This window comes from Entelurus aequoreus, linkage group LG21, assembly GCF_033978785.1.
Source record: "Entelurus aequoreus isolate RoL-2023_Sb linkage group LG21, RoL_Eaeq_v1.1, whole genome shotgun sequence".
NCBI classification, from domain to species: domain Eukaryota; kingdom Metazoa; phylum Chordata; class Actinopteri; order Syngnathiformes; family Syngnathidae; genus Entelurus; species Entelurus aequoreus.
Genome location: NC_084751.1, coordinates 11357893 through 11378487, shown reverse-complemented (window position 1 = coordinate 11378487; position 20595 = coordinate 11357893). Strand labels below are relative to the sequence as shown.

At 37.8% G+C, this 20595-nt stretch overlaps 1 protein-coding gene across 1 annotated transcript; it reads left to right on the top strand.

Moving 5' to 3' along the window:
* Positions 1–531: 531 nt before the first annotated feature.
* On the top strand, positions 532–19981 carry LOC133638389 (eosinophil peroxidase-like). The gene is made up of 15 exons (XM_062030930.1): positions 532–697; positions 768–852; positions 5660–5835; positions 5912–6044; positions 9875–10004; positions 10072–10278; positions 10350–10710; positions 13313–13473; positions 15049–15307; positions 15447–15617; positions 15677–15914; positions 17750–17967; positions 18078–18112; positions 18195–18239; positions 19585–19981. Exons 1-15 carry the CDS (start codon positions 634–636, stop codon positions 19606–19608), a joined length of 2307 nt encoding a protein of 768 aa, XP_061886914.1. The 5' UTR covers positions 532–633; the 3' UTR covers positions 19609–19981.
* The last annotated feature ends 614 nt before the right edge of the window (positions 19982–20595 follow it).

The following is a 20595-nucleotide window of genomic DNA, read 5'->3' as shown; positions in this document are numbered from 1 at the left end:
GAGTTCAATTTAGACCTGATTGGTAGTTGTTTCTTTTATTCAACTTTTTTTTGGACAATTTTCAAGTTCTATGAGACACTGTATTAGTTTTTGTTTGTTTGTTTTCAACTATAATCATCAACACTACAGTGTTAAGAAAGGTCCTTGAAATAGTTCACTCTGTGTAGTCAATCGATGAGAGTATAAGAGTTTTTGAATTGAACTACTGAAATAAATAAAGCCAAACTTTTCACCGATATTCACATTTATTGCAATGCACCTGCCGGTGCTTTTCTCTTCAACATCAGCATGTGCGCAATTATAACATAGCAATTATAATTATTTGCACACACCAGTGTCACCACAGGAAGCCCTGGCAATTAATAATTAGTGTGACCTAGAGTACGGTAATGATGAAAGGAATGGAACAACTTTTCGTCATGGGAACGAGGAACAAGGAACTTGGCTGTTTACTGACAACAGCTTCCCCTCGTGGGTAATTTTGAGGGCGAGGCCTATGTAAGGCGCCAAATAAAAAGAGGGCCACCATAAGGCAGCGTGGATGCATTCCCAGACAGCTGACAGTTGATGTCAACAACTATTACTGATTCCCTGCTGATGACAAATTGAGTGAAATTGTTGTTGCTTTCAGAGATGCGACCTTCTGTCCTCCTCCTGCTGGGCTTCTGCCTGGTGCCTGCGCACTTCAAACCAGCAGGTAACATCTGCACTCACACACATTTGGTTTTTTTTTCCTCCTGAAATATCGTTATTTTTCTTCCTTCTAGAACATCTCGGAAGCGCTTTCCTTCAACGCTGCTTTGAGGAGGCCAAGCAGATTGTGGATGACGCCTACACGTACTCCAGAGCAGAGTGAGTTTTCTACATTTGTCTTTACCAGTGGTCAAAACCTCTGCCAAGGCTCAGCAACTTGTGCAGTGGACATTTGATTTGGGTTCATTTTATTTCGTCATTTGCAGGAGCGCTCTGCTGTTTTTAGGCACCTTTAGCAGGAAAAAGCTGGTCAAAGATGATCTCTGTGACAGCACTCTAATGTTTTTAACAATCCGCTGCCACAAGTGTGAACCTCTGACATATTTTTTAAACTGTGCACTGCAAAAACTGAAATCTAAGTAAGATTAAATATCACAAATAAGGGTGATGTTTGCTTATTTTCTGTCTGATGAGATAATTCTTCTCACCAAGCGGATTTTATGTTAGAGTGTTTTACTTGTTTCGAGTGTTTTGGTCCTAAATGATCTCAGTAAGATATTACAGCTCGTTGCTGAGATTTGATGACCTATATTGAGTAAAACATGCTTGAAACTAGAATATCAACTGTTGTAAACGTAAGCGGCCGCATTAAAAGATCGTATTTAACTAGAGATGTCCGATAATATCGGTCTGCCGATATTATCGGCCAATAAATGCGTTAAAATGTAATATCGGAAATTATCGGTATCGTTTTTTTTATTATCAGTATCGTTTTTTTTTTGTTTTTTTTTATTATTATTTTTTTTGTTTTTTTATTAAATCCACATAAAAAACACAAGATACACTTACAATTAGTGCACCAACCCAAAAAACCTCCCTCCCCCATTTACACTCATTCACACTCATTCACACAAAAGTATTGTTTCTTTCTGTTATTAATATTCTGGTTCCTACATTATATATCAATACAGTCTGCAAGGGATACAGTCCGTAAGCACACATGATTGTGTGTGCTGCTGCTCCACTAATAGTACTAACCTTTAACAGTTAATTTTACAAATTTTCATTAATTACTAGTTTCTATGTAACTGTTTTTATATTGTTTTACTTCCTTTTTTATTCAAGAAAATGTTTTTAATTTATTTACCTTATTTTATTTTATTCGTTTTTTTTAAAAGTACCTTATCTTCACCATACCTAGTTGTCCAAATTAGGCATAATAATGTGTTAATTCCACGACTGTATATATCGGTTGATATCGGTATCGGTTGATATCGGTATGGGTAATTAAAGAGTTGGACAATATCGGCATATCGGATATCGGCAAAAAGCCATTATCGGACATCCCTATATTTAACCAAAAAAATCTGAATAGGGTACCGTATTTTCCGCACTATAAGGCGCACCGGATTATAAGGCGCACCTTCAATGAATGGCCTATTTTAAAACTTTGTTCATATATAAGGCGCACTGCATTATAAGGCGCATAGAATAGACGCTACAGTAGAGGCTGGGGTTACGTTATGCGTCCCGTAGTTGCGAGACCTGTTGTGGCTCAATATTGGTCCATATATAAGGCGCACCGGATTATAAGGCGCACGTTCAGCTTTTGAGAAAATTGGAGGTTTTTAGGTGCGCCTTATAGTGCGGAAAATAGGGTAATAATCGCAAACATGCTTCACTACAAAAAAAAATCATGTGCGTTCTATGAACGCGTTTTTAAACGCCCACTTTTCATATGTCTCGGGGTTTTGAAATGCAATGCAAAGTGCTTTAAAAAGTTAAAAACAAATACCTCGGTGACCCATATCCCCCATTATCACATACGCACGCACGGACACACTGCAAAAACTGTAATCTAAGTAAGATTAAATATCTCAAATAAGGGTGATGTTTGTTTATTTTCTGTCTGATAAGATCATTCTTCTCATTAAGCAGATTTTATGTTAGACTGTTTTACTTGTTTCAAGTGTTTTGGTCCTATATTATCTCAGTAAGATTTTACAGCTTGTTGCTGAGATTTGATGACCTATATTGAGTAAAACATGCTTGAAACTAGAATATCAACTGTTGCAAAGCTGTGTCATCAACACTCACAAGTATAAAACTGCTTTTTCAAAGTAATAATTTCTTACTTCAAGCATGAAAAAAAAAATCATGACTTTGACACAATTGTGTCTCATAATTAAAACAGATGACAGCCAAATGGACTTTGCGGTTTTATTTTCAATGAAACAAGAGAAAATACGTACTCATATAGTAGTACAGTTGGCACAGTACAGTAAACGGACAGTTAATATTTAAACATTTAACATGTGACATTTCAAACAATTTTGAGCAGAAATAGTTCATGCACATTCAGGTAAATTATTCAAAATTACAATAAAAAAAAAATTGGCCTGGGGGCCGGGCTGTGTATATATATATATATATGTATATATATATATATATGTATATATATATATATGTATATATATATATATATATATATATATATATATATATATATATATATATATATATATTTATTTATTTATTTATTTATATATATATATATATTTATTTATTTATTTATATATATATATATATATATATATATATATATATATATATATATATTTATATATATTTATATATATATATATATATATATATATATTTATATATATATATACATATATATATATATATATTTATATATATATATACATATATATATATATATATATATATATATATATATATATATATATATATATATATATATATATATTCCTCGCGCACTAATTGACTGAAAAAGCACGCACTTGGCGCGATGATGTCATGTTATCGATGGAAAAATGCATTTTTAGACAATATGATTTGCCTGAGCGGCTAGGAGAGCCCGAGACTAACAAGCGGTTGCCTTGTTGCCTTTCCATTAAGAACAATAAACTAGTTTTTAGTATAAGTTTGCTGGTTTCAAGAAATGTAATGCCGGGCGCATATCATTATGTCAAGATAATGGCACTAGCATTTACTTCATTTAAGAATATTTTTCAACATATTGAGAAAAAATGTCTCTTTTTTTTTTCCTACCAAGAAAAGTGCACTTGTTATTAGTGAGAATATACTTATTTTAAGGTATTTTTGGGTTCATTGAGGTTAGATAATTTTACTTGTTTTGGAAAATCTTGACAAGCCAAATTTTCTTGTTCTTTTGGCAGATAATTTTCCTTAGTTCAAGTAAGATACCCCTCATTTTTGTATTTTTTTTCTTGTTTTTGAACACTGACTTTTTGCAGTGTGTAACTGCCAAAAAACCGAGGACTTTAATAAGTGCCGTGAGTTACGCCTCAATTATGTGAACCGCAACTTTGGACCCCAGTGTTCTTTTGTTTACTAGCAAGGTTGAAAATTAGGGCTGCGCAAGAAAATCGATTCACATCTGAATCGCGATTGTTGTTCATCCCGATTCTAAATCAATTCATAATTTTTTTAAATCGATTTAAAAAAAAAAAAAAGTATATATACAGAACAGGCCAAAAGTTTGGACACACCTTCTCATTCAATGCATTTTCTTTATTTTCATGACTATTTACATTGTAGATTGTCACATCAAAACTATGACTGAACACATGTGGAGTTATGTACTTAACAAAAAAAAGGTGAAATAACTGAAAACACGTTTTATGTTCTAGTTTCTTCAAAATAGCCACCCTTTGCTCTGATAAGTGCTTTGCACACTCTTGACATTCTCTCCATGAGCTTCAAGAGGTAGTCATCTGAAATGGTTTTCACTTCACAGGTGTGCTTGAAGCTCATCGAGAGAATGCCAAGAGTGTGCAAAGCAGTAATCTGAGCAAAGGGTGGCTATTTTGAAGAAACTAGAACATAAAACATATTTTCAGTTATTTCACCGTTTTTTTGTTAAGTACATAAAACATGTTTTCAGTGTGTGTGTAAATAAATTATGGAATTAAGTAAAGAAAACAAACAATGTACTAATATGATCCACTTCAAGAAACTCTTCAAACTTTAAGTGTTTACAAAGTACAAAGCAGAAGAACCACGATAAACAATCTGAATGTATTTCATCCATCCATTCATTTTCTAGATAATCTTATTTATCACACCATATACTTTACTAATTATTATTGATTTATTTTTAATGTTATTAGTTATGGAGTATATTTTAAATACATTGAGAACAGGAAGTAAGCAAAGGTTTTTGCAACTGCTATGTAAAGGAAAATAAGCTCAGTTTCTTCCTACTCCTTTTTGAGCATGTTGAATAGAGAAACAGGAAATTTGTTGCATGCACGCATGTTCCAAATAAACACAAACTCAAACTCAAAAATGTCATAAATGTTTTATTATGTTCCTAATATTTTGTCAAATTGACCAAATATTAATATCTTAATGTTACATAATTAAAATTGGTTTTGTGTTTTGGTTGGTCATGGTAACTAAATTGACATAGCATTTTATGTGCAATCAAATGAACTAACTAACATTGGTTAAACTGTTATCCTGTTATCAAATCACCCAATATTAGTTCAGTAGTGTATTGTGGTAACTAACTAATGTATGTTCTGTATAATCATGTGAACTATCTAACTAAGGAAGGGCTTAATGTGTGGTTTAAACCCCTTAACTAACGAGGAGGAAAGCCTTTTTGTAACTAACAAACTAAAAAAAAGTGTGCTTCGGCAATATTTTGAGTAATTGTGTCTCCAAACGACGGTTGGAAAGCCTTTTGTGTAATCATATTAACCAACAAAAGGTTTTTTGGGGAAAAAATGTTTCGCTATCTTGTTAATTAACTGACAGACAAAGAAAACCATTTGTGTGTATTGTGGTAGCCAACTCATTTAGTTTCTAGTACTCAAACAGCGATCAAAACCTTGGTGAAAGTAAAAAAAAAAAGTGGCAGAGCCTCCACAAGGACATTTTAAATCTGCCGTGTCGCCTTCTTGTCCTGAAGGAGTCTGAGGAGGGTGCGCAAGGACGTGGTGAGTCCTCACGACGCTCTGCGCCTGCTGAAGCAGCCTCGGGGGGAGACGCGCTCCTCTGTGAGGGCCGCCGACTACATGGAGCAGACCCTGCGCCTCGTGCAGGAGCGGGTGCACCGCATCCATAAGCGCTCCCTTAATGCGACAGGTCAGACGCGTGCAGCGGACCCCTAGTGGTCATAGCAGGTTTGACAACTAACCGCTTCTGTCGTTTGTCCTTTCAGACTTGCTCTCTGCGGAGGATCTGCAGGTGCTGAGCATGATAACAGGATGTTCCGCTCGAGTCAGGGAGCCGCAGTGCAACACCGTGCCCAACATCAACACCTATCGCACAATTACAAGCGTGTGCAACAACCTGTGAGTCTTTACTTTGTCCTCCATTACAGGAGAAATATATAACCTTTGAGGAAAATCTCATTTCAAACATTTGTATGCACATACAACACTTAAAACCTTTAGCACAGTGTTTTTCAACCACTGTGCCGCGGCCATACTTGCCAACCTTAAGACCTCCGAATTCGGGAGATGGGGGGGGGGGGGGGGGGTTGAAGTGGGCGGGGTTAAGGGGGAGGAGTATATTTATAGCTAGAATTCACTGAAATTCAAGTATTTCTTATATATATATATATATATATATATATATATATATATATATATATATATATATATATATATATATATATATATATATATACATACAGATAAAATAAATACTTGACTTTCAGTGAATTGTAGCTATATACACTGCTAAAAGGCAGTGTTCAAAAACAAGAAAAAAAAAAAGAAAAATTAGGGGTATTTTATTTGAACTGAGCAAAATTATCTGCCAATAGAACAAGGAAATTTGGCTTGTCAAGACTTTCCAAAACAAGTAAACTTAGCTAACCTCAATGAACCCCAAAATACCTTAAAATAAGTATTTTCTCACTAATAACAAGTGTACTTTTCTTGGTAGAAAAACAAATGAGACCTTTTTGCTCAATATGTTGAAAAATATTCTTAAATGAAGTAAATGCCAGTGCCATTATCTTGACATAATGATATGCGCTTTTTTTTCATGCTTGAAGTAAGAAATTATTACCTTAAAAAAGTAGTTTTATACTTGTGAGTGTTGATGACACAGTTTACAACAGTTGATATTCTAGTTTCAAGCATGTTTTACTCAATATAGGTCATCAAGTCTCAGCTACAAGCTGTAATATCTTACTGAGATCATTTAGGACCAAAACCCTTAAAACAAGTAAAACACTAACATAAAATCTGCTTAGTGAGAAGAATGATCTTATCAGACAAAATTGGATAAAAGGATGCAATTGCTATGGTATGAAAAGGAGTAGTATTGAATAAGCTCAGCTTCTTCCTACTCCTTTTTAGGACGTGCTGTAATGAAACAACTGGAAATATGTGATGCGTGACATTGTATTGTATGCATGTTCCTAAAGAACTGATCTGAAACTGAACAGTAGTAACACATATTCTTGCTGTCCTAAAATGAAAAGGAGGGAGGCTTTGGACAACTTCAGAGGTGACTGTGTTTGGCTTTAGTTGTGTTCCTTCTATTTTTATGTTTATTTATTATTATGTATGTTTTGCTTGTTTTTTATGTTTATTTTTATTTTGTATTTTATTTAAAAGAAAAAGAAGACGTTAAAGTAATATTTTTAAAATAATCTATTTGTATTTATTTTCTATACATTTTTGTTTCTTTTTGCTCATTTGTATTTATTTGTATTTTATTTAATCCAGGTCTTTTTAATTAGTCTAAAAAAAAAAGACAACTCCTGGTCTGACATACAAGAAGTCCTGGGGCCGTACTTATCAAGCTTCTTAGAATTACTCCTAAGAAGTCTGCTAAGAGTTGACTTAAGAGTAAATAAATTCTTTGCTGAAAGCTGCACTTAAAAGTTAGTTATCAAGCGTCTTACTCACACTTTCAGCGAAGTGTAGGACTGAATCTTAAGTGTCACACTCAGAGCTGAATTACGACATTACTATGTGCCGTAAACGGAATTTTAGGTGACGTCATTTCTGTGTCCATAGAAATGACCAATCACGGAAGGGAATCCGTTGTCTAAGAATAATGAAATATCTTGGAAATATTTAAGTGGACAATGGGAGTGTATATTTTGACAATAAACTACAAAATAATACAAAACAAACTAGTCCCCGCCGGCACTCACGCTACCGCTCCCTCTCTTCTATCGCCCACACACTCACTGACGTCACTCACCTCACGGCCACACACATACGCTACTGTCATAACATTTTCTTTCCAATTCATTAATTAGGCAACTAATTTGAAACTGGTGTGGGTGGCTCTATATATACTAGCCCACTGCAGACACATGCAGAAATCAACAAGGAATCGAAAAGTATTAAATCTGTGACAAAAATAATATCCGCTCTGTCTAAACGATACCGTTTGATCAGCTGCTCGTCATAAAAAAAAAAAAACATTGTTCCGTTCCCTGAACGTTCGCGCACGTCTCTCTCGCCTCAGTGCCATCCCCTGCTGGCAACTCCTAACCACTTAAGACACCTCTGAAGGTCTCTTAAATATCGTGGAGAGTAGGAGTGATTCTTAGACTTAAGAACGTTGATAAAAAGCTTTTATTCTTAAGTTTGAGAGTAGGACTAAATTTCGCAAATTCTCAGGACTTAAGTGTAAAATGGCACTCTAAGAAGCTTGATAAGTACGGCCCCTGGTCAGCCCACTAAAACAAAACAAAACAAAATGGCTAAAAAAATATTTTAAATTGACCTTTTTAAAATGATCTATTTGTATTTATTTTTATTATTTTTAATTTTTGTATTTATTCATTTGTATTTATTTTTATTTTATTCAATCCAGTTATTTTTAATTAGTCAAACAAAAAAAGACAACTCCTGGTCCGACACTTATACAACTTATTTATGCCTATACAAGAAGTCCTGGTCAGCCCACTAAAACAAAACAAAACAAAATGGCTCTAGTCTGGCTAAAGGAGGCCTGGGCAATTATTTTGACTCGGGGGGCCAAATTTAGAGAAAACATTTTGTCTGTATATCTATTTTTAGGAACACTAATACAAAACCTCACAATAATGTCTGATTGAAAGCTAAAAACATTATGACAGACCACCTTAAAAAACAGAATAGAATTTAAAAAATGTTTACTGAATGAAACACCCAGAATGTACATGAAAATAAAGAATGTGGGATTTACAATATTAACTATGAAGGATAAAACACTGAATATTGACAACATATGAACGTCACACCCTAAAACAAAACAAAACAAAATGGCTCTAGCCTGGGCAATTATTTTGACTCGGGGGGGCCAAATTTGGAGAAAAAAATGTGTCTGGGGGGCCGGTATATCTATTTTTAGGAGCACTAATACAAAACCTCACAATAATGTCTGATTGAAAGCTAAAAACGTTATGACAGACCACCTTAAAAAACAGAATGGAATTTCACATTTTTTTACTGAATGAGACACCCAGAGTGTACATGAAAATAAAGAATGTGGGATTTACAATATTAACTATGAAGGATAAAACACTGAATATTGACAACATATGAACATCACACCCTCTCTCCATCCACATATTTTACAATCAAGCAAAAGGCAACAAACACAGCGAAATATGAATGCGAAGGGTAAAAAACAACAACATACAATCTGATATATGTGATATATCCCTAAGCTTTAGAACTCTGTTGTAAAACACCCACATTTCAAGTGGACACTCTGGAAACGCTCCCCACCCACACTGCTTGGTGCCTCGTCTGAGCTGCTGTGACTTAGATGACCATAGTAACTAATTAGAAGACCATAGTAACTAATTAGAAGACCATAGTAACTAATTAGATGACCATAGTAACTAGTATATCATGCAAAAGTGCAGATTCCAACCATTGAAATACTTTGTATAGTTGAAGACATTAGAAAACATCAGTGCACATCATAATGGCAGCTACACTTTCCATCTTAAAGATCTAAAAAAATTATTTGGGAATGTCCGGCGGGCCAGATTGAAAAGCTTAACGGGCCGCATGTGGCCCAGGTCTGGGCTAAAGTGTTGAAAATGGTTGTATGTGTAATGCACCTTGGGCCATACGCCGCAGAATGTATACACTTCCTTTAGGGTTTCTCAAGCGGCGTTTCTAAACGCCAATTCTAACGTTGTGGTTTTTTCTTGCAGAAATAAACCCCGCCAAGGAGCTTCTAACACCCCCTTTGCCCGCTGGCTGCCTGCAGAATATGACGATGGCATCTCGCAGCCCAAAGGCGGGCAACCCAACCGAACCTTCAACAACTTCCTTCTCCCGCTGGTACTTGTCCCTCGCCACGCCTCGTAATAATCCCACTTCCAATCTGAACCCCGTCCCACCTTCTCAGGTTCGACTGGTGTCCAACAACATCCTGAGCACCACGGACGCGGGTGTGGTCAGTGACGGAGAGTTCTCCCACATGGTGACCTTGTTCGGTCAGTGGAACGACCACGACATCACCTTCACGCCCTTCTCGCCCAGCATCCGCTCCTTCAGCAACGGCATCAATTGCGAGGAGAGCTGCGAGCGCACCGAGCCGTGCATCCCCATCCCGGTCAGCCCCCACCACTTCAAAGAGTCAATAAAAAATGTTCTGTTCTTAACGTCGGACTTCTTGACCAACAGATTCCTCCCGGTGACCCGCGGTTGCCTACCGGGCCAGACAGCTGCATCCCCTCGTTTCGATCCGCCCCCGTCTGCGGCACGGGGTTCTCAGCCTACAACTTCGGAGGGGAGCCCAACAAGCGCGAGCAGATCAACGCCCTGACGGCCTACCTGGATCTGAGCCAGGTGTACGGTTCCGAGGAAAAGCTCGCCCTCAATCTCCGCGACCTCAACAGCGACGGGCTTCTGCGCGTCAACACCGAGTTCCGAGACAACGGGCGGGAGCTGCTGCCCTTTAACCGTCTGGAGGCCAACATGTGCGCCACCCGCAGGCGGGTCACCAATGACAGCAACGCCAGGGAGGTTCCTTGTTTCATTGCAGGTCAGTCATCTTAGAAATAGCTTTAGAAGTTGCCATAGAGACGTACTGGAGCAGCGCTGCTTAGCATAGTATAGCATAGTGTACCGGTTAGGGATGTCCGATAATGGCTTTTTGCCGATATCCGATATTGTCCAACTCTTTAAATACCGATATCAACCATGTGTGCTTACGGACTGTATCCCTTGCAGACTGTATTGATATATATTGATATATAATGTAGGAACCAGAATATTAATAACAGAAAGAAACAACCCTTTTGTGTGAATGAGTGTAAATGGGGGAGGGAGGTTTTTTGGGTTGGTGCACTAATTGTAAGTGTATCTTGTGTTTTTTATGTGGATTTAATAAAAAAACAAAACGATACTGATAATTAAAAAAAACGATACCGATCATTTCCGATATTACATTTTAACGCATTTATCGGCCGATAATATCGGCAGACCGATATTATCGGACATCTCTAGTACCGGTACCGGTACCATAATGCATTTCAATACTTTTCGATACTTAGGGTACATGAAAAGTTTGTCCCCGAATAAAATAGTGAACATACTAGACAACTTGTCTTGTGGTAGTAAGTTCAAGTTAATGTTAAAGTACCAATGATTGTCACACACACACTAGGTGTGGTGAAATTTGTCCTCTGCATTTGACCGATCCCCTTGTTCACCCCCCTGGGAGGTGAGGGGAGCAGTGAGCAGCAGCGGCGGCCGTGCCCGGGAATAATTTTGGGTGATTTAACCCCCAATTCCAACCCTTGATGCTGAGTGCCAAGCAGGGAGGTAATGGCTCCCATTTTTATAGTCTTTGGTATGACTCGGCTGGGGTTTGAACTCACAACCTACCCATCTCAGGGCGGACACTCTAACCACTAGGCCAGGGGTCCCCAACCACCGGACCGAAGAAATTTAAAAATTTTTTTATTTTTTTTTTTAATTTTTTTTTTTTAAATCAACATAAAAAACACAATATATACATTATATATCAATATAAATCAATACAGTCTGCAGGGATACAGTCCGTAAGCACACATGATTGTATTTCTTTATGAAAAAAATAAAAATTAAAAATTAAATTTCATATATATAACAGTAAAATAAGAATATAACAAGAGAAACTAGGCAGTAGTGACCATGTTATGAAAAAGTATTGCACTGTTATTGTTTTGCATCCCCTGTCATCCTAGTACCCCCCCTTCCCCCCCGGAGAGGAGTTGTACAGTCTAATGGCGTGATCCTGTAACTACTTGGTATCGGATCGGTACCCAAATGTGTGGTATCATCCACAACTAATGTAAAGTATCAAACAACAGAAGAATACGTGATTATTACATTTTAACAGAAGTGTAGATAGAACATGTTGAAACAGGAAGTGAGCATATATTAAATAGTAGGAAGTAAACAAACAAAGGCTCCTAATTAGTCTGCTGACGTATGCAGTAACATATTGTGTCATTTATCTACCTATTATTAAGGACAAGTGGTAGAAAATGAATTATTAATCCACTCATTTACTGTTAATATCTGCTCACTTCCTGTTTCAACATGTTCTATCTACACTTCTGTTCAAATGTAATAATCACTTAGTCTTCTGTTGTTTGGATACTTTACATTAGTTGTGGATGATACCACACATTTGGGTATCGATCTGATACCAAGTAGTTACAGGATCATACATTGGTCATATTCAAAGTCCTCATGTGTCCGGGGACATATTTCCTGAGTTTATAAACATAATAAAAAAAAAATTTAAACGGAAAAAAATAATCAGTACTTTTTAGGTAGCTTCAAGAGGTAGACACCTGAAATGTTTTTCACTTCACAGGTGTGTGCAAAGCAGTAATCAGAGCAAAGGGTGGCTATTTTGAAGAAACTAGAATATAAAACATGTTTTCAGTTATTTCACCTTTTTTTTATTAAGTACATAACTCCACATGTGTTCATTCATAGTTTTAGTTTTAGATTTAGACTTAGACTTCCTTTTATTGTCATTCAAATTTGAACTTTGCAGTACAGATAAGAACGAAATGTTGTTGCATTAGCTCATGGTAGTGCAGGATAAAAGAGCAATAAGGTGCCTTCTGATGCCTTCGGTGACAATCTACAATGTAAATAGTCATGAAAATAAAGAAAACGCACTGTATGAGGAGAAGGTGTGTCCAAACTTTTGGCCTGTACTGTATATTAATTTTTATTTTATTTTTAAATAAAAATCTATTTTTAAAAGGGTGTACTTTGGCCATCTCCATGCAACCAGAAATAGCTTTTCTAACCTGTCCTAAAAAAAAGTTTCATTAAAATGATCATACAAAATACTACATTGCGAGAATGGGTTTGAATCCAGCATCGTGTTGAATAAACTCGTCCCCCCCAGGAATCAGAATCGTATCTTATCGTTAGGCACCCAAAGATTCCCACCCTTATTAAAAGGGTACCAGGCTATGCCAATGTGTCTGTGCAACAGGAGCACTTTAGTGTTTGCAGGAATGTGCTGCAAAAATGTTTGTCTCAAGTTGTGAACTGAATAGATCCTTAACAAGCCTTACATTTAGCATAGCAGCGTGCCAACATCCAACTCCTCTGAACGATTCCACGTGTCACAGGTGACGTCCGCGTGGACGAGAACGTCGCTCTAACGTCGATTCACACTTTGTTCCTGCGTGAACACAACCGTCTGGCCCGCCAACTGAAGAGACTGAACCCCCAGTATGACAGCGAGACCATCTACGAGGAGGCCCGCAAAATCATGGGCGCGTACACACAGGTGGGACACCCACACTCCCTTCAGACGTTAATAAACATACATCAGAGGGGTCAAACTCCTTTTTATTGAGGGCCACATAGCAGTTGTGGTTGCCCTCTGAGGGCCGCTTTTAACAATGAATAATATATGAATATACATGTATATATATATTACATTAACAATATATTATTTTACATAAGCTGCAAAAAAATAAAATACAATTTTACTTTAAAAACTGGCAGCTCAGTCACCAGAATTTTACAGTAAAAGCAGTGGGTTTTTTTTTTTACAGCTTATAAAAAAAATGTAATAAATGGAGAAACAATACCACTGTTTTTGGCAGTAAAATTCATGCAACAGAGCTGCCAGTTTTTGTTTTTACAGTAAAATCTTGTTTTAATGTTTTTTTTGTCTGTTTTTTTAATGGTGTAGTGTCTTACTGTATATAGAAAAAAACAGTACCAATGTTGACTTTACGGTAAAAAAATAAACATAGACCAGTGGTGTCAAACTCCTTTTCATTGAGGGCCACATTGCAGTTATGGTTGCTCTCAGAGGGCCGCTTTTAACAATGAGTAATATATGAATATACATGTACTGTACCAATATATTTTTTTACATAAGCTGCAAAAAAAAATTAAAAATTTTACTTCAAAAACTGGCAGCTCAGTCACCAAAATTTTACAGTAAAAGCAGTGTTTTTTTTTTACAGCATATAACAAAATAGAATAAATGGAAAAACAATACCACTGGTTTAACCTCTAAAGGCCTAGTGGCCACATGTGTGGACAGCACCTTTTAGCTCTTATTTCCAAAATTGTGTACACTACCAAATTGGGGTCTTATGGCCACTTATGTGGACACTTATACTGCCATCTGGTGGTGTCAGAAGAGTATAACACACAATGGAATTTGGAAAAAAAAAGTGTAAAAATAAGAATTAGCATGTCACTAAACATGAAGTACACGTTTGTGTACTTATGGACTAAGTACATCATATCAAAAGATGATTCTTAGTTTTTATTAGGGTCCAATAAGCCCAAATAGCAAAGCAAAAATAAAAAAAGCATGTAAACAAACAGCTTGGGCCTTAAGAAGTTAAGCGGTAAAATTCATGCAATAACAGTTTGTTTTTTTTACCGTAAAATCTTGTTTTTTTTGTTTGTTTTTTAATGTTTTAGTGTCTTACTGTATATGGAAAAAAACAGTACCAATGTTGATTTTACGGTAAAAAAAACAAACTTAGTTGGCTGAATTTAACCGTAAAATTTATTGTCAATTTTACAGTCTACAATTTGATTGATAAGTCCAGTATTTATCTTTGTTTTAACAAAAAATATTTTTGGAATACGTGATAATATAATATTTTGATTTTGATATTATGGAATTTTAAAAGATATGCAATTGCATGCAGTACATAATTTTTTATGTCAAAAGGGAAATAAATATATTTAGTAAGAAAAGATTAAGCATTTTATTAACGCATATTAATTCCAGGCCCCATAAAATAATGTGGCGGGCCAGATTTGGCCCCCGGGCCTTGAGTTTGACACCTGTGACATAGATGAAGTCCTAAATCCATAACATGTCTTGCAGGTGTTTGTGTTCCGTGATTACCTGCCACATATTGTGGGCGATGAAGCCATGCGCAGGGTGCTAGGACCTTACCCCGGTTACGACCCCAACGTGGACCCCAGTATCGCCAACGTCTTTGCCACGGCCGCCTTCCGCTTCGCTCACTTAGCCCTCCAGCCCACCTTAGCCCGCCTGGGTGCAAACTACAGAGAGGACCCTCGGTTCCCCAGTGTCCCCCTGTTCAAGGCCTTCTTCACCCCCTGGAGAATCATATTTGAGGGTGAGCTGCAAAACAAACTAACACAATCAGATTAACACGTCTGTTTGGCGTGACGTGGCAGGCCACACACCTGCACTCCAGTCCTGTAGATCACTTGTCCATAATACAAAATCCTTCTTTTTATGTTGTCTTCATGCAGGCGGCGTCGACTCGTTCCTGCGTGGTTTAGTGGGTCAACGTGCAAAACTGAACACTCAGGACAACATGATGGTGGATGCTCTGAGGGAGAGGCTCTTCCAGTTTGTGCAGCATCTGGCCTTGGACCTGGGCTCCCTCAACATGCAGAGGGCGCGAGACCACGGCATACCCGGTACGTTCCACCCACTGACGTCCTCACCGCCTGTTCCTCATACCCTCGTTGTGGTTTAGGATACAACGCCTGGCGCAGCTCCTGTGGCCTGTCCCAGCCCAGGAACCAAGCTCAGTTGGCCCAGGTCCTGAACAACACCGACCTGGCCCGCAGGCTGCTGGAACTCTACGGGACGCCTGACAACATTGACGTGTGGTTGGGGGGCGTGGCCGAGCCCTTTGTCCGCGGTGGCCGCGTGGGTCCTCTGTTCGCCTGCCTCATTGCAAACCAGTTCCAGAAGATTCGCCAGGGTGACAGGTCAGCTTCCTAGATAAATAGTAGTAATAAAAGTCAGTGTTTCCCATGAACTGCCAAGATACCTGTGGCGGTGGGGGCGTGGCTATGGGCGTGGTCACCATGACGTCATCGGGTAATTTGCATAATTTACTACAATGATATGATTTTCTCTAAAAAGGCTCAAAAAATGTATACTTACTAATTAATAATAACAGTTTTGTTTTAAACGTCCATCCATCCATCCATTTTACAATATAATTACAACACTTTATGTACATATTTATATACAGATTTGAACAATAAGTTATTCACTGAAATATATTTATTAATTGTGGTTCTTACATAAAATATATCTTATAAAATATAAAAGCTAAAATGTCTCTTAAAGCTCTGCCCCTTTAATTAGTGCATACTAAATAATTAAACTTTAGTCTACTACTACAACCATATTATTTACCAGCAACATAAAGTGAAACAGAGGCAGAGGTGTCCTGCCACAGTCAGTAACAAATAAACAGAAAACAGTAGTGGTCAAATACAAATAAGGCAACAAGAGAAGTATCCTACACTTCTCTTTTGTAAAGTAAATCTGAACAGCCTATATGGGCATCTACATCAACTATATGATTTGCCTGAGAAGCTGGACAGGACAAAAAAATAAAAATAAAAAAATATTTATATTTTTTACATTTTTTAAATTTTTTTTAATTTGTGGCGGACGTAATTCTTTCGTGGCGGGCCGCCACAAATAAATGAATATGTGGGAAACACTGAAAGTACTTGTATTAAGAACATACAACTATTATTGCTGCACTTCAGACAATAAAGAACTTGAATTTTCTAAAAAGTGAAATAATAATTCACACTGTCCAAACTGTTAATGTGGTACTTTCCTAACACTGTCAACCAGGGTTGTCTTAAGTTTTAAACTTTTTCTTTTATTATTGCGTAAAATGTATTCATTATTATCCCTTACGCAACCTTACGATTGACCGTACACCAGGGATCTCCAACCTTTTTTCTTCTAAGACACAGGTGTCAAACTCAAGGCCCAGGGGCCAAATCTGTCAAGTCAAGTCAACTTTATTTATATAGCACGTTTACAACAACTTTTAAATTGAACCAAAGTGCTTTACAGGTTAAAAAAGCATAGAGCAAAAAACAAACAAAGAACATAAACAATGAATGAGCAGAACAAGATAGTGTAAAAGCAATACGGCAAAAGGGGTCGAATAAAAAGTAAAAATTTGCTAAATAAAAACAATAATAACAAAATAAAATCTGGCCCGCCACATTATTTTATTTGGCCCGCGTAAGCCTGGAAATAATATGCGTTAATAAAATGCTTAATCTTTTCTTACTAAATATATTTGTTCTTTCCCTTTTGACATAACAAATCATGTACTGCATGCAATTGCATACCTTTTAAAACTCAATATTATCAAAATCTAAATATATTATAATGTATTTCAAAAATATTTTTTGTTAAAATAAAGATAAATACTGTACTTAAATATAAATAAAGCACACATAAAACAAGTTACATAGAATCAACTAAACTTGCAACAGAGGGGAGGGAGTGGGAGCTACGGAGGTCGGCTGCTGCTCTATAAGCGCTACTCAGCCGTCCATTGCCCCTAATCTGAGCCGAGGATGTCGTTGTGGCTTGTGCAGCCCTTTGAGACACTCGTGATTTAGGGCTATATAAGAAAACATTGATTGATTGATAAGGGGAATCAAGCTCCAGCCAAAATAAAAAGCACCAAGGAAGGCAATGACAGAAAACACAGCAAGATAAATAACAAAGTCCTAACTGTCAAGTGGGATCATAACACCAACACTCTTTTCTTGGAAAGGTTGTGGTACGAGAACCCGGGCGTTTTCACCGCCAGACAGCGAGCCGCCCTCTCCACCGCCACTCTGTCCAGGATCATCTGCGACAATACGGGCATCACGGCCGTCCCCAGAGACGCCTTCAGCGTTATCAACCGTCGAAACCGTCTGGTCCGCTGCGCCAACGTGCGGCAGCTCAACCTGGGAGCGTGGCGAGAGAGGCGCTGCACAGATTTCTTAGGTGAGAACATCGACATCTTTTCAAACACCACACGCACATTCAGATGTGTCCTAGTTTGCTGGGAGCTTCTCCACTCCAAATTCATTCTGTGTTATGGTTTATTTGTACAGAAAACGGTTTCTGTCCTGAAGATGATGAGACACAGGTCAGTGATCCCCTTCTTAAAGTGCACATTTACATCCTCTGATATAACTGACTTTAATCCTGACATCTTTCTTAACATGCAGGACACACTGGATGTGGAGTTTCCCGACGACGACCTGGATAACGAGGTAGTTACAGTATCACATGATACTTTTTCCTCAACAGGCTCGAGGAACGCATATTGCTCTTAGAACATCATCTAAAAGTCCATTTAGCATAATAAAGGAGATTTTTTTATTACAAAACAGATATTAGGATGAGTCAAAAACAAGCTGCTAGACTACAGAATTTGCTCTCTTGTTATTTGAATATAAAAAAAAAAAATCTCATTACACTCTTTCTGCAGGCCAGCTACTTTTCAATTGACCAAGTGGAGGGGATCTGCTTCATTCATATATATCATTTATATTGATTTATTTATGAAAGATTTGTCAGGTTCAAACACTGATGACATCTATTAAACAGACAAAGAAGCAAGGAATTAAACAGAGACAGAATTCAATTTGGCTCAATGGGGAGAAACGTGTAGACCTGTACCCTTATACAGTGTCCCACCACGCTCTGACCAAAGATTGTACGCCTCCTCTTTTATTTGGACTTTCCCTGATTACATGGCAACAGCTGTTTCTAAAGGGACGGGGGTCGTAAACAGCCGCTGCTTTTGGTCACAAAACAGTTCAAAGAAAAGGTGCCTGGAGGTGGGGTCAGGTCCTGTTTTTTCTCCGCTTTGTAGATCCCGGCTCAAGACAAAATCTTCCTGTGGCTTACAATACATCAAAGAAACCCACACCTTCATGTCGCTTCCCATCCTATCCATTTCATCCAGTAAACAATATCATTTGAATAGAAAATACATGACATATTGTCAGGTTCAAACACTGATGACATCTATTAAACAGACAAAGAAGCAAGGAATTAAACAGAGACAGAATTCAATTTGGCTCAATGGGGAGAAACGTGTAGACCTGTACCCTTATGCAGTGTCCCACCACGCTCTGACCAAAGATTGTACGCCTCCTCTTTTATTTGGACTTTCCCTGATTACATGGCAACAGCTGTTTATAAAGGGACGGGGGTCATAAACCGCCGCTGCCTTTGGTCACAAAACAGTTCAAAGAAAAGATGGTCACATGGTCCCACTAAAGTTGGAGTCATTTCAGTGGCCTAGTGGTTAGAGTGTCCGCCTGAGATTGGTTGGTTGTGAGTTCAAACCCCGGCCGAGTCATACCAAAGTCTATAAAAATGGGACCCAGGAATGGCACTCAGCATCAAAGGTTGGAATTGGGGGTTAAATCGGCAAAAATGATTCCCGGGCGCGGCCACCGCTGCTGCCCACTGCTCCCCTCACCTCCCAGGTGGTGATCAAGGGTGATGGGTCAAATGCAGAGAATAATTTCGCCACACCTAGCGTGTGTGTGTGACATCATTGCTACTTTAACTTTAACTTAAATTTCACCGCTTGTTTCCCTGCAGATTCCTGACAGCCAGTTGCCCTAAGAGGCCCCGCCCACTCAGCATCAACAATCTGCCCTTGCCGCCAAACCCATCGATCATCTTTCGTCTCCCCTTCCATCTTTCTGTCTCCGTGCTAAACGTGTAGCTTCTGGCGTGGGGTTTTTCTTTCCGATTCCCCCACGCTAACTGACACTTCCACTTCCACCTCCCCTCCACACCACGTGTACGCCAGCGGCTGACAATGACGCGCGCAGAAACATTTGTAAAGCATGTCCTCCCTCCTGTTACAGCTGCTGCTTGTCTTGTTTACCAGTATTATGATTATTTATGTCGTGACCACATGTGGGCGCCACTTGAAAGCTTTGCTTGTTTTATTGCATCTTTTTCATCTGCACTCAATAAAAAGTGAAATGTACGCCGGAGTGGCTCAATGTTTTTATTCTGCCGTCATTCATTTGCCGACTGAGTACATTTTTGAGGAACAGGTTGTAATATGTCGGTTTTTGTCTTGTTTCAGATATAAAGACAAGCGTGTACAAATACAGATAAGAGGTAGGACTTGTTGTTCTTAAATCTTGCATGCAATAATGTAGAATGTCCACTAGATGGTGCTGTCTGTTCTATTTTCAACATTGGGACTTCATTTCCATTTAAATACATTCACTGCAAAAACTGAAATCTAAATAAGATGAAATATCTCAAATAAGGGTGATGTTTGCTTATTTTCTGTCTGATAAAATATTTCTTCTCACTAAGCAGATTTTATGTTAGTGTTTTACTTGTTTTAAGTGTTTTGGTCCTAAATGATCTCAGTAAGATATTACAGCTTGTTGCTGAGATTTGATGACCTATATTGAGTAAAACATGCTTGAAACTAGAACATCAACTGTTGCAAAGCTGTGTCATCAACACTCACAAGTATAAAACTACTTTTTTAAAGTAATCATTTCTTATTTCAAGCATGAACAAAAAAAATCATGACTTTGACACAATTGTGTCTCGTAATTAAAACAGATGACAGCCAAATGG